Below are 15000 nucleotides of genomic sequence, written 5' to 3' on the forward strand. Positions count from 1 at the left end.
GCCCTGTGCGTTTTACACCAGAGGGTCAGTCTGCCGCTGACCTTGGTGCTGAAATGGCCAAAACCCAGAGCTGCAGTGTGTGCATTCCTTCTCTAGCCTGGTTGGCACCAGACCTTATCTAAATTGAAATTGAGATTGGGTCTGGACGAGGTTCCTCCCATTTCCACCTCCCATTTCCAAAAGGCGTCACCAATGGAGGCTGATGAAAATGCCTCTGGACGCAATTGAATAGACCTACAACCAATCAGAGCAATGAAGGAGATGACAAATGCAGAGCAACGTGAAAAAAACATCTCAACAAACAAACGTTTTTCAAAAACTGCTTTGATGTCATCATCTTAAGCCCGCCTCAACAGTTGTGATTGGTGCCCGGGCTTTAGGCACATTGGAAATGGGAGTGAATGGCCTCTTTGCCAGACAGACCTGCAGAGCAAATTCAAATTTGTCAAAGGTTCGCTGGGGTTGTCCCAGGCTATTCCTTCTTCCCAGCCCTAACAGGAGTCATTAGTAGCACAGGCCTGCTAGGCACCCCAAACATATTATTAGGGTCTCTCACATGCCGCTTAAGGTGGGGCAATAAGGCTTGTCAAACACTGAAAAGGTTTGGGGGAATATTTTGGTAATGCGTTTTGAATTTTAGTCTGTTCTCATGCATATTTTTATTAGTAGCCTATGAAAAAAATATATATCTGCGACATGCATTTGAAAGAGGCAGAGAGAGAGAGAGAGAGAGAGAGAGAGAGAGAGAGAGAGAGAGAGAGAGAGAGAGAGGGAAAGGGAGCGGGAGGGAGGGGGGAGGTGGGCACTTTGCATGAGCTGCATCCAATTAGTGAGAATCCTGAAGCAGCACAGTTTTCCTTCTGTACCGGCGTCACTATGCTAATGGAAGCATGGGGAAGAATGAGATCAGACACATGCAGACAGGCACTTTATGTTTAAACATTGAGAAAGAGAGTGAGAGAGTGCTGAACAGAGACAGAGAGAGAAAGACAGAAAGAAAGAAAGAAAGAGAGAGAGAGAGAGAAAGAGAGCAGAAGGCATAGCAACCCTAATTGACATTAAGAGAGAGAGGGGGCTCTATTTTAGCAAAATGGATAGGCTGAAGGATGAGGCGCAGTGTGTTTAGGGTGTGCCTGAATATACTTCTGCTATTTTAACAAGCGGGAAAAGGCACCGCGCCAGACGCTTGGCTCAAAAGGGTTGTACTTCAATTTCTTATTTTATCATGGGTGTTTTTTGGGTGTAACATAAAATAAACAAATGAAAATGCCATTCCCCATTCCCTTTAAGAGCCAGGAGCGCTGCTGGCACCTTGGCAGATTGCTATTATAACGACGGGTTTGCCAAGTATTATGAAGCAACCCATCATCACAGCGGAAACGGACCTGCTTGACTTACCGTTACTCAAGAGATAGAGGGGTGGCAACCGGAAGGAGCACAAAAGACATGTCCGGGCAAACCACGAGGCAAAAACCGTACAACAAGACAAACACAGAGGCGGACAGACTCACAGAGATACACACATGTACTTGTACACACACAGACACACACACACACACACAACCCAATGAGGTCCATGTTGAACTAAAACACCAGAAGGCGGGAGATGGAAAGAGTGAATAGAGAAGAGTGCAAGAAAAAAACCGAGGGAGAAAGAGAGAGAAACCGAGGGAGGAAGAGAGAGGAACCGAGGGAGAAAGAGAGAGAAACCGAGGGAGAAAGAGAGAGACCGAGGGAGAAAGAGAGAGAAACCGAGGGAGAAAGAGAGCAACCACGGGAGTTAAAGAGTACGGCGGTACTCAGATGAGTTGAGAGAGATTTTCTATGTTAAGGGGGAGTGTGTATTCCCTGTATCCCAGAGCAACATATTCCCACACCTCAGTCCACCAGTGTGTGTGTGTGTGTGTGTGTGAGAGAGCGTGCTTTGAAGGGTGGTCCATTATAATGGGTCACTGCTGATGCACTGGCCCTAATGATGAAGATGGAGCTGAATGAACACAGGCTCATTGGATGCCTGAAACACATTTCTGCTTTTACTGTGCAGTCTAGTGTGCTGCTAGCCTGGAAAATCCAGACCCTGATAATCTAGAAAGAATAAGGGTCTGGCCAAGAACAATGTAATGGCCCAACTCGAGGGGCACAATTGGATAACACTAGACCATGTTTACCCTGAATGATTTCGGACTTCGATGCAATCGGATAACACTACGACCAATGTGTACTGTCCTCCACGTTGCAGCGCTGTCTTCATCAGTTTAGCTGGTTCCCCGGAATGTTGGGGTAAAAGTAACGTGGATCATTGCTCTTTGCCAGAGTGTCTCGCAGAGACAATTCCATTGTGCTCACGCGAGAACCCTGGATTTCCAGGGTAGTGTGCTGCCATACTGTAGCACCGTACACAGAAGCCCAGTCGTCCGTCTCCGTCTGGGACAGACGTGGTCCTGGCTGGAACAAAATCGCTCCCAAGTTAAGCTGCTATGTAGGACACAGCTTTCTTGTTTCCCAACTGAGGATATTGTCTCTGCAGTTCCTGTTGAGGTGTGAGCCTACATGTTACAGGCTGCTTAAGTGACTGAGTTAAGGAGAGGGAACATAGATATGGGAAGGCTAGATGCCACATTGGATTCCAGAACGTACGTAAATAGTGCCGCCATATTGGTGGGGGCAACAATCACTGGAGGCCGATGGAGAAACATGTGACCCTGACTGGAAATCAGACAGGTGCCTCTGATTGCCAGCAAGTGTTGCCCATAGACAGTAAGGTGTTTGCCCCCAGCAATATGGCGACCGTGTTCACGTAGCCTATGCCACCTAATAGAACTCGACGGACAATGTGGTATCTAGCTTTCTAATATCTATGAGAGGAAAGGGCTTATGGAAGGCTACCTTGTGACACGTGATGCATTTTACCTTTAGCATGCCACCTTTCTACCAGGTTTTTGGTTGTCTCTGAGGCCTTTCAATGAAAAACTTTCAGGCATGTTGTTATCATTGGAACATGGAAGTTGAATGAATGCTCTTCTTTTGCACTTTTATTTGTAGACTCCTGACATTCAACTCACAATAAAATGTTCAAGTCACGGTGGTCAAGTGTAGCATAAAGTCACAGTTGAGTGAGCAAGTCACAAATGCTCCATTCGTTTTGTTGTGACTGACAGTCTAAAGACACCATGTTCTGTCAAAGGGTCCATTCACGACTAGGAAAAAACATGTGGTCGTTTTGTGAGTGCAGACTGCTCTTAGGCCACTTGTGGTGTACATTCATAGAAAAATGAATAGCACGCTTTTAGAGTTGCATGCGATCTATACGTTAGACCGGCACATCCGGGAACTTGACTCGTGACAAACGTTCCCGCCCCTTTCGGGGGGAAAACAAACAACCCCTCTCATTAACTCCAACGCAAATTATGGTCAATAAACGTAATTCGTACAGAAATCGCAGGAGTAAATAATAACAAAAAATACCACAAATCAATATGATCACTCAATACATAACCACTTTGCCGGTCGTTGACCGTGAAAGATACCTACAAAAGCTTAATTCAATTAATATAAAAACATGTCCCTTCAGTCTCCCGAGTACGAAGTGGTGCAACAACCCCACTCAGTGACCAGAAATATACGGTCTTCTCTTCTTTTTGTTTTTACAATTTTCTTCTATGAGGATTTTTTTTGAGGACATGGTAGGCAAAAGAAACTCAGGGAGGGGTTCTTAGCTGTGTGGTTGGTACATCTACCGGTTCAATCTGGCTTGTTCTGAGGGAATGTTTTCCCCTCAAAAGGGGCATGGCGCAAACAACCTGCTCTGTGTGACGCGGGTCCGGTTGTAAGTATTGTGATATGTGAGTAGTACAATCATAGAGAAACACGCTGATGCCAGAAGGCGATAGGATGTCATAATTATGTCCACGTGCTCATTGAGGTCAACAGGAAGTAAAATGCACAACCGTGAATGAGCAGTCAAGTCTCCTCATAAAACGTCCCTGCAGTCGATGTTTGATCAACTTCAGCAATTACTCTAAAGTGAACGCCTCCACAAAGGACTTTAAGTATTTTTGGGAAGTCTACACATCTTATTTCCTGTCTAATGCATAAACTTACGCTATACATCCACACAGACACGCCACACTTCTGATAAACCACATCGGTGCAGTCCGAAATTGTTCAGGCAGTTTGAGTAGCCTACAGACAACACGTTACACGTAACCATTATTTTATTTTAGACGCCAAGCATAGAGCGCAGGAATACATGTTCAAACAACGTTTTGTGTTTTCTGAGAAGGCCTGGATCACAAACAACAAATGTTTCGTTTATTGTGTTTCAAAACCGCCACCTACTCATCAGCCACCTATGCAGATGAAGAAGGCAACATCGTGGCCATTACTCTGGAAGCAGATAAAACCAAAACTTAATGACATCTCCTCGCAAGTGAAGAAACGCTATGACACGTTGGAATTATCGGTTTGTCCATTCCCTATTATTTTCAACATCAAATGTCAACCAGCCTTACATCCAAAAAAGACGCCGAAGAAATGGCGTTTTGTCCTACCTGGTGAGTGCCTGCCATCAGTTTTCGTTACAGATTTCATTAGACTGGCTGAATGGCTGAAATTATTTAATGTCATCCAGGGCTGTGAATAACATGTTTGTAATTGTGTTGTGAAATAGACTAGTTTTGCCATTTCTCATTTCCAAAGACTTTTTTTTTTACTGTATATGTAAAATGTTTTTGTGCTTTTAATTACTCTATGGTCAAAGGAAAGAACACAATATCATAGTGATTGAGTGGTATAATGTTGGCACAGAGCTGAAATTGTTTACTTGCTTGGCATCCTGATTGGTCAGGATGTGGTTTATGTCAGACAGTAGAGTCAGCAGTGGAGTTTTTCCAATTAGGCATCACATATAAACTCAAATGTACCGTGGGACCCAGAACACAAGAGCACTCACTCAGGCAATTTGTTGCCCAAATGCTTTGGAAATGTCATACTTAACTAACTGATTTACACCTCTTGACACACACCACACACACACACACTCACCCCCCCACCAGAGCCAGCATGGTGTTAATTACAGTCTAAAGCTCATCTGTTGACGGGTAAACAAAACCAAAAATTGCAGTTAAGTTTATAGTTACATCTTGCATGCCCCCCCCCCCTCTAATCTCTCTCCCACCCTCGGATGGCGCAAATGTAAAAACGGTACGCCATGTGCTTGGATTCCAGCTTGGTACCACCCGTGTTGTGTGTCTGTGGAGAGATCAGGTTAGAGAGGGCAGTAAATCTGAGAGATATTGGTATGACTACGACTGCTGCTGTCAATTCTTGCTGTGGAGAAGGAGATAGATGTCCTCACCAAATGTGGACTTGGGTCTGATTGGGGCGTGGGGGGCGGGGGTTGGGGGGGTATTTGGTGTATGGTAGAGCAGGAGACTTGCCCCGCACACCCCTCCCCACGCCCCACATATCCTCCCACTCAGTGAGGAGTGTAGTACAGCCCCCCCCCCCCCCCCCCCAACCCCCATAACCTGGGCGGGTGCAGTGCCGTCTCAGCAGCCCCTGTGAGACCTGGCTCTTCAGCAGTAACCTGAGATGGCCTCAGTCCCCTGAAGGATATTTATAATCAGGCTATCACACATGGTACACAGCACCGGTCCCACACACCAGCTGACTCCGGCGCCCATGCGGGCCGGACGTGAGCCACACCGGGGCCAGATCTGCAGCGTAGCTGAGCTGCCTGTCAGTCTCACTCTGAGAGCACAGGGCCAGTAAGGAGGAGAGGGAGAGACGGAGGCAAACATGGGTTCGCCCAGAGCTGAAGCTTGATGTGGATCTTGTAGGCAGAAGCAGTAAGTGTGTGTGTGTCTGTCTGTCTGTCTGTCTCTGTGTGTGTGTGTGTGTGTGTGTGTGGGGGGGGGGGGGGTTCTTCTGCTAGATGAGCATGGTTAGAGATGGACCATAAGTTTGTGTTTTACTGTTTGTTGCGCTGGTGTGTGTGTGTGTGTGTGTGTGCGTGCAAATGTATGTTTTTGTGTTTGTTTTGGTGCATTACAGTGTTTGCGTGTGCAATTTTGGTGGTTTTGGGGGAATCCAGTTTCCCCACTCCTGTCTCTCTAATGTTTACAAGCCTTTGTGAGTGGTTTTGTTCTTTGATACTGTTAACAGACTGCCTCTGGCATAGTTCCTCCTTGTTAAATTGAAAAATGAAGTACTGCTGAAACACCCCAGTCTGCTTGTAATGTTGAATATTTCTGTTAGCACCATCCAGTAGTGGATGATGTAAGGCTCCTGCTCAATGATGACACAACTGTGCAACCTTTGACCTTTATAGAACATCAGTCATCCACAGCGTGTGTCTTACTCGCCTGTCCCTGTCTGTGTGTCATGTGGACAGTTCTTAGAAATGCTTCTAGGTACTTTATGCACATGATATTATGCAAACAAATCAAATTGTTTTTGAAGGGATACTTTATGATGTAATGTCACATAATATTATGCAAAACACTTCTTTTTTGGAAGTTCTCAAAACCAGTGTTATTTTATGTGATGTAGAGGTTGTCATTTTTTCTGGTTCATATGTTCTCATGGCAAGCACCTATAACCAGCTGTAGTTTTCATTAGCTGTCAGCTGTTTAGCTCCTACTGAAATGCTCTTTCACTATCCTGGACAATCAGAGGTGTTGTCCATGCCTAGACTTCCTGGATGTCCCATGTTTTCAAGTGGTAAATGCCACAGAGATGATTCTGTGTTTGATTTGCTCTGAACCGCTGTCTGTTGGTGCTAGCATAATGCGAAAAGAGAACATTGCGGTTGATGCTTTGTCTGGCGGAAATAACCCACATAATATGCTGGGTTGTCTGTGCGGCGGCAATGTCGGTATTATTATTATTGTTATTTTTTGTGTGGCCAAGAGAATCTTCATCATCAGAGCCTGATAGGGTGACATGGGCGGAGGTGACCCCTATTAGAGTGGTTATTATGCAACCGCCACTCTGTGCTTGACTGCAGGCAGGTGCGTATCCTGCCATGGCCCTGGTGTTGTGTGTGTGTGTGTGTGTGTGTGTGTGTGTGTGTGTGTGTGTGTGTGTGCGCGCTGGCTTTAGCTCTGTTTCAGGTATGTATGAGTGGCACTTTAGCTGTGAGCGCATCACTGTAGGCTCAGGGGTGAGGTGCTCTGTCTCTCTCTCTCTCTCTCTCTCTCTCTGTCTCTCGCTCGCTCGCTCTCTCTCTCTCTGTCTCTCGCTCGCTCTCTCTCTCTCTCTCTCTCTCTCTCTCTCTCTCTCTCTCTCTCTCTCTCTCTCTCTCTCTCTCGCTCGCTCACTCTCTCTATCCTTATCTCTCCCTCTCTCTTCTGTCTATGCCAGGAATGGGTTCCCTCTGCTTCTAAAACTAGAAAAGCTCAAGAGACACTGCTCTACAAGAGTGCAGCTTTTTAGAGATTTCACAGGAGGGAAAGAGAGAGAGAGAGAAATGGATGGTAAGATAGATGAAACAGAGAGAGGGGGAAAGAGGGATGAGATGGAAACAGACAGGTGAGAGAGAGAGAGAGAGAGAGAGAGAGGGTACAGTATACCTGCTCAATTCCTTTCTAGAACTTTCATCATGGGGAAACTTCCCATTGCACCTGAGCTATAATTATCTCCAAGCTGTGTGTGAAGCACGCATAGAGCCAGAGTGGAGAAGAGAGCAACCAGCAGAACAGATGAGAGAGGAGGGACAAGGAGAGAGAGAAGAGAGGAGAGAATAGAACAGAGGAGGGCAGAGAGAGAAGAGTGAAGAGGAGGGGATAGAGAGGAGTGAAGAGGAGGGGATAGAGAGGAGAGGACAGAGGAGAAGGGAGATGATGAAAAAGGAAAAGGGAATATATTGGAGCAGAGAGGAGAGGTGGATAGAAGATGAGAGGAAAGGAGAAGAGATGAGAGGATAGAGAGAAGAGAGAGAAGAATAAAGGCATATAGAGCGGCATCTTTCTCCAGCCTGGGCTTTCTGAGCCAGTTCAGGCGAGTGGATGTCATCACTTGGAGATTTGCACACAGAGAGAGCAGGAGGCACCCAGTGTGACACACAGGAAAGGAACTCTTAATTGGACTGAAAACAACACTTCCTTTCCCCTCTCTGCAGCCCTCGCTGGGTCTTCTCTCTTCTCTCTCTTCTCTCTATTCTTTCTCTTCTCTCTTCTGTCTTCTCTTCCGGATTCTCCTGTTGTCTCCCTTTGTCTTTTTTCACTCTGTATCCAGCACCTCCATATGTCTGCCTGTCTTCCTTGCACTCTTATTTTGACAATCAATCTCTAACTCTATCTGTCTCTCTCTCTCACACACACTGACACCACACATGATGTACCTATCTCTTGTCATTTTATCCACCTCTATCCATCCCTCTCTCTTACTCTCTCTGTCTCTCAATTCAATTCAATTTAATTCAATTCAAGTGAGCTTTATTAGCATGACAAATATGTTTGCATATATTATTTTTGCATATAATATTTTTGCACTCTCTCTCTCATACACACACACACACACACACACACACACACACACACACACACACACACACACACACACACATTATGTACCTATCTCCGTCATTTTATTCACCTCTATCCATGTCTCTCTCTCTCTCTGTGTATCTGTGTCCTTCCTCTTCGCCCACCCCTTTCTCTGAGCCTGGCCTGTCCCTTCTTCCCTCTGGACATAAATCCTCTGGATTAGGCTACTCCACGCAGGGATTTGCCTCCCGCTGGCACATGTAGCACAGTTGGAGTTTGGAAGTGTGTGAGCAACACCTTGTGTAAGCACATGTGTGTGTATGTGAGTGAGTAAGTGAGTGAGGGAGTTTGTGTATTCGAGACAAACTCTCCGCTCGGTGGACATCATTTTACAGACGCTCCTGGACCCTGTGTGGTTTCCCACAGAAGCGTGTTTCTGACTTCCTGGACACTGTCCTAAGGAATGGAGCCCATCTGAGGCTGAGCTAGAGCAACAGACGCCTGGCGAGTGAAGCGCAGACCCGGAGATTAGCGGTTAGCGACCACCTGTTGCGCTGTTTGGGCAAAGAAAGGAGTTTGGATTTGCTTAGAATGCTGCTGGATTAGAAGCCTCCAATCTCACTCTTCAGAGGAAAATAAAAACACTCTCTCTCCCTCTTGGGCTTCTTACGTACGCAAATACTAACGATGAAGCCAAGCGTCTGAGGTTCTCGACTGGTTCTAAGTTTTGGTTTGGTTTTGGCGAGAAAGCGAGGGTACTTTTCGGAGGAAACTTCAGAGCTGGAGGTTTGGCACCGTGATGCCCGGGCCAGTGTCAGCCATGGCGATGCCCATCGGCAGGGCACCCAGCAGGCAGAGCGAACGGTCAGCGACGCTGGAGCGAGTGCCCACGCCGTTTCGGGACCAGAGGTCCTCTAAGACGCTGCACAAGCTGGCGCTGTCGCGGCTGGTCGAGGAGTTCCTCTGGATCGGGGGCAACCTCGTCTCAGGGTCCAAGTGGAAGCTGGGGCTGATGGGTAAGCGGAGGTGTTCTTAGGGGTGTGAAAATACATCAATTTCAAGACAGTTTGACTGGGCCAAGTGGAATAGATGTTGTGGTATTTTGAAATGGACTTGGTAAAAAAAATGCGGGAATTTTGGTCAAGGTGAAATTGTTTTGTTTTCAAATACTTTCATACTTTTTCGGTACACAAGCTTTACAAAATCCCCAGTCTACAGTATATCCCACTGCCATGTGTGGAGAGGAGTGTTACTTCAGGCACTGTGTGTGTTTGCAGTAGCTTGTGGTTGTACAAACGCTGAACCAAAAAAATTCAGTCTGTGAGCATGGCTCCTCAGCTACTTTCAATATCATCCTTGAAGAACTGAAATGGTTTCATGTTTGAAGCTCGTTTTGGGTGTCTGTGTGCACAAACACTACGCTTCAGTCACTTTTTCAGTGGATTTGTTTGGAATAGTTCTGAACTGTACCCACATGATTCAGTTGGTCAGTTGTTGAATCGGTGATTTGTTGAGGTTTTCATAAAGAATTATTACTCAAAAGGTGTGCAGCACCATCCTTGAGGAGAGACGTGGAGTTGGTTGTGCTTGTTCTCTGTAAACACACACCCCGCTGTGTAGCTAGTCACTCAGGAGGTACATGAGGTGAGCATTGAGTGTTGAGACTCTTGTCTCTCAGATCTGAAAATAGTTGCTCTTGTCAGTTCTTTCCCGTTCTCAAATGAGATGAGATCAGGTAAAGTTTTCCACTTGTGTCAGGGTCTGATGTTAGCCTCCCACTTTTAGATTGACTGACAGCTCCAACCATGCTGATCTGTGCGTGTGCGTGTGTGTGTGTGTGTGTGTGTGTGTGTGTGTGTGTGTGTGTGTGTGTTGTGACCTGGTTGCTAATTCTTTTCTAAACATCTGTTTCCTCTCCTCCCATCCATCCATCCATGGCAGATGGAGGAGCTTCAGCTCACCCTGTCATTTCCTCCACCTGGCTCTGCACACCTGTGTGCTAGCCTGAATCAGGGAAGATACGTGGGACGCCAGTGGGCTCAACCTCACAGCGGTCATCATAACTAGCCTGGCCCTGACCCTGTGTCGATTTGCCAGCTCTTAGCCCTTTTCGGCCTGATGTGTTTCATAGTCATTTGTTATTAGAGACATGAGTTAGGGCAAAAGCTCATGGGCTTATTTATCATAGCCTACACACGCACACATTTAGTATCATATTATCTGACATACAATAGTGGCATAGTATTTAACATACAGTATGAGTCGGATGGTGTGGCGGAGGAGGATCCAGTGTTTGCTCTTGTGTGTTCTACGGTGGTGGTCTGTCCTGGAGCTGGAGATGTGTAGTTTTATAGTCAGTAGTTAAAATGGCAGTGGGCCATGGGCTCACACAATTGCACTCCAACTCAAGTGTCTGACATACAGTACAAATCAGATAGCAAGTCTTAGCCCATGGAGCTCAGTCAGGAGACTTTGCGCTTTATAGCTGTATGTTATAAACCCCTCTTGGCCCAGGAAGTGAGTTTAAGCACCAGGCTTGCACCAGCCCCCAGTGTAAACAGGGCTAGTTAGTTATGATATGTTACTGGCGGTCAGCAGCGGTCTTGCAGTATTATTTGGCTCTCATAACACAGGTGATACTCCAGAGTGACCTATAACTTGGCTAGTGTGGCTCAGCTGATGCGGGACACAGAGGAGTGTGTGTGTGCTCTAGAGTTGTGTGTGTTAGGAGGTGCATAGACACAGGAGGAGTGTGTGTGCTCTTGTGTGTGTGTGTTGTCGGAGGTGGGACACAGGAGGAGTGTGTGTGTTAGGAGATGCATGGACACAGTAGGAGTGTGTGTGCTCTTGTGTGTGTGTTGTCAGGGGTGGGACACAGTTGGAGTGTGTGTGCTCTTGTGTGTGTGTGTGTTGTATGTGCATGTAGGCTAGAGACCTCATTAGAGGTGTGGCTGCTTGTGTGTGGTGTGCTGTCTGGTGGATGTAGGTTAGAGATGCTATTTGTGGCTAGCAGCTTTAGCGTGTTAGTGATGTGTAAGAGGAAGCAGGCACAGATGGCTTGTGCGTGTGCGTGTGCGTGTGCGTGTGCGTGTGTGTTTGTGTGTGGCGTGGTGTGGTGTGGTGTATCGTGGTGCATGTTTGATCTTAATGCCGAGAGGCTGTGAGCAGGCTGCTAGAGTGATGTCAGAGGATGTGGGGGGTGTTTGTGTGGGGTGGGGTCAATCTGAGGTGAGTAATGATGAGAGTCAGGTCTTCCTGGTCAGTCTGGTGACCCAGGGGAGAGAAGGGGGTGGCACAGGTGTGTGTAAGGGGGGGTATATGTTTTTTTTTTTTTTTGGAGGGGGAGGGGGGGGGGGGGGGGCGTCACTTAAGAGGCCTTCAAAGATGGTGTAGGGTTGCTACTGACACTTGCTACTGCATGCTACTGACACTTGTGTCAGCCTGGGGATGTAATCTGTGTGTTTGTGTTTGTGTGTGTGTGTGTGTGTGTGTGTGTGTGTGCATGTGTGCATATACACAGATGTTTGTGTGTTTGTGATCAGGAGAAACATTTGAGACACTCAGTAGGATTTTTTTCATGTGTGTATATTTGCATGTGTGTTATCAAGGGTATCATGTATGGCTGTCTTATTGTGCTTTGGCATGCGTGAGTAGGAGATTTAATTCAAACAGTAATTCAGTTTGAAGTTAATTTGAGATTAAGAAAGGCTTTTAGACTATCTGTGCAGTGTGTGAGAGAGAGCGTGGGTGTGTGCAGGTATGCATGCTTGTTTGTGTGTGTGTGTGTGTGTGTGTGTGTGTGTGTGTGTTTGTGCGTGATGAACATATGGTCCGCAGGTAATCCCCTGACTTTAAGCTGTGTGGATGTGCAGACATCTTGACCCTCTGGCCCAGATCCCTAAGGGAATGGCCAACTGCTGGTACTGACAATCAGGTCGGCCACACACACACACACACACACACACACACACACATACTGTACATGTACCTACACACACACACACAAAGGTCACCAGAGAGATGTGACGGACCATGCAAATGGTATACAAACACACGCACGCATACACACACACACACACACACACACACACACACACACAATAATGTGCATACTTGTACACACCAACAAATACACACACACCAATGTAAATGAAATCATGCATACTGCACATACTCCGCATGAGAGCAGGGCAGGATGGGATTGTCTAGAGAGTCACCTGGCATCCTGCCTGCTTCACGTGAACACGCCATCCTCTCCTCCTGCTGACCCTTAGTGACCAGATGCACTAAATGCAGGTTATCTGACCAGGCCTGCTCATGTGTGTGTGTGTGTGTGTGTGTGTGTGTGTGTCTGTGTGTGTGAGAGAGAGTATGTGTGTGTGTAAAGGACAACCTGTCCATTCTCAGGGGACCCCCCTGCTAACCCACGACAGTTGACCTGGATTCTTTCTGTCTGCCTTGACCAAGTGACTAGTCAGGTGTGGTGGGTGGGTCATGGCTTACTGGGTTTTTTTGAAGCTAGGTACAGAGAGCATAGTAAGCTCTCCCTAAGCACCGACAGGCTGTAGCTCCCCCACTGTGCTGCACCTTCAGAAAATGTTGATGCAAATGTGTGGTGACTTGCAAACAAATAGCAGTTAGGGATGCCTTTTCAACAATAGCCACCAAGGTCAGTCAAACATGGAGTATAGTGATTGGCTGTCAGTCAAACATGGAATATAGTGATTGGCTGGTCTCTTGTGATTAGTGTTGGTCTTGCTTTTGTCATCACACTTTAAAGGTGTGTCATAGCTTGTCTCTTGCCATATCAGTAGGCATGTCACCCAGTGGGCCACATGCACTAGTGTGCAGAGAACACTATAGAGTTGAAGACTCCGCAGCATCACACCACAGTGACTTATAGCTGCACTTTTAGTATACAGAAAGTTGTCTCCTTTGAAAAAATAATCTTTTCCTGAGACAAAGATTACATAAAAAAGTGACTTAACCAGGCTCACATTAAGCGTGTATATGCATATACATCCATACACACATTTACATGTAATTGCTATACCTGTAGACACACACTATATGCATAGGCCAACCTAAAAGCAGGTATACAAGTACTTGGTTTGTCATTTCTATGTCTCTGTCAAGAACTGAAGTGTGCAGTGTGATTCACGCTGCACACTCCCTTCATAACTCCCTTGACTCACCGCTCTCAACTTTGACCTGGTTTCCATGGGAACCATCCAGATCCAATAAAAGGAGGAGTGAGGAGAAGTCAAAGAGTGTGTGAGCCTGCTCTCCGTGGATAAAAAAGGACTTTCTAGAGTCTCCCGTTTGATCCGTGGCACAGAGTAGATGGAGGTCACCTGCCCCTGTCCTGAATGGGGCCCATCACCATGTAGATAACATTCATTCCTTTCCAGCCTGAAGTGTGTGTGTGTGTGTGTCTCTCTGTCTGTCTGTGCGTCTGTGCCGTTTGGGGACTTGGTGTGTGTGTGTGTGTGTGCGTGTGCGTGTGTGTGCGCGCGCCCCCTATTCAGAAACTTTGTCTGTCAGGGGTATTTTTACCGTTTCATCAACGCTGGATTGGTTGTTTGGGGAGTATTTGGATTGTGTGTCTGTGTGTGTGTGTGTGTGTGTGCGTGTGTGTGTGTGTGTGTGTGTGTCTGTGTGTGTATGTGTCTTGTGTGTGGGAGCGAGAGAAAGGATTCTATAAAAAGGTTTGACTGTGAATTTCCCACTGCCTTCACTGAAAATGGTTAACAGTGTGCTAAAATAAGACTCAGACTCAACCCCAGGGGGTAGTGAAACAGAAGCGCACACACACAGACACACTCACACACACACACACACACAAACTCTCACACATTCTAATGTGCTGTTACAGTGGGAGGTGCCGATTCTCTGTTGCATTCTGGCTCCTCTGGCAGGACAGTGGGAGTGGTGCTGATGCTGAGAGTCTGGTTGCTGCCGGTGGCAACGGGAGTCATGTGATGAGAAGGGACGCGATGGGATGGGGAGTAAGGCTTTGTTTCTGTGTGTTCACTTTCCCTCCCTATGCCTTTGAAGCATCATATTTACTCTCTGGAAGGGAGAGATAGAGATAGATAGAGATAGATAGAAGAGAGAGAAAGAGAGAGAAAGAGAGAGAGAGAGAGGGATGGAGAGAGATGGAGACAGATGGAGAGAGAGAGAGGGATGTGGAGGGATAGGAGAGACCGATTGGGACGCATGCACATAGAGCGATGGAAAGGATGAGCTGATGCAATGATTGAGTAAATGATGAAACAGTTTAGAAAAAGATATATTAGCAAGAAAGATAGCTGGAAAAGAGGCACTCCCTCATGGCAAGGCAAAGAAGAAGAATGAGAGAGAGGAGGAGAAGAGAGATGGATGAAGAGAGATGGTAAGAGGAAGAGGGAGAGATCCACAGATGGAGAGATGATCGCTATCCTTTCCAACTGATCTCATGCAGAACTCATACATCCGGTGTCCAGTCTTTTATTTCTGCTCAAACACACAC

The 15000-nt window shown here is 46.6% G+C and overlaps 1 protein-coding gene across 6 annotated transcripts in view; it reads left to right on the forward strand.

Moving 5' to 3' along the window:
* plch2a (phospholipase C, eta 2a) overlaps positions 1 to 15000 on the forward strand; it is a 214111-nt gene that overhangs the window by 137816 nt on the left and 61295 nt on the right. Inside the window, exon 1 of one of the 6 annotated variants that reach the window (XM_042097751.1) lies at positions 3967 to 4553. The exons of 4 other annotated variants lie outside the window; for them this stretch is intronic. In XM_042097751.1, the coding sequence (XP_041953685.1) occupies positions 4250 to 4553 (304 nt within the window). In that variant the 5' untranslated portion in view covers positions 3967 to 4249. Of the gene's footprint in view, positions 1 to 3966; positions 4554 to 5750; positions 5850 to 15000 lie in introns of those variants that run through there. One more of the 6 variants, XM_042097757.1, reaches the window with a different exon arrangement.

Source organism: Alosa sapidissima, chromosome 7 (genome assembly GCF_018492685.1).
Source record: "Alosa sapidissima isolate fAloSap1 chromosome 7, fAloSap1.pri, whole genome shotgun sequence".
NCBI lineage: Eukaryota > Metazoa > Chordata > Actinopteri > Clupeiformes > Clupeidae > Alosa > Alosa sapidissima.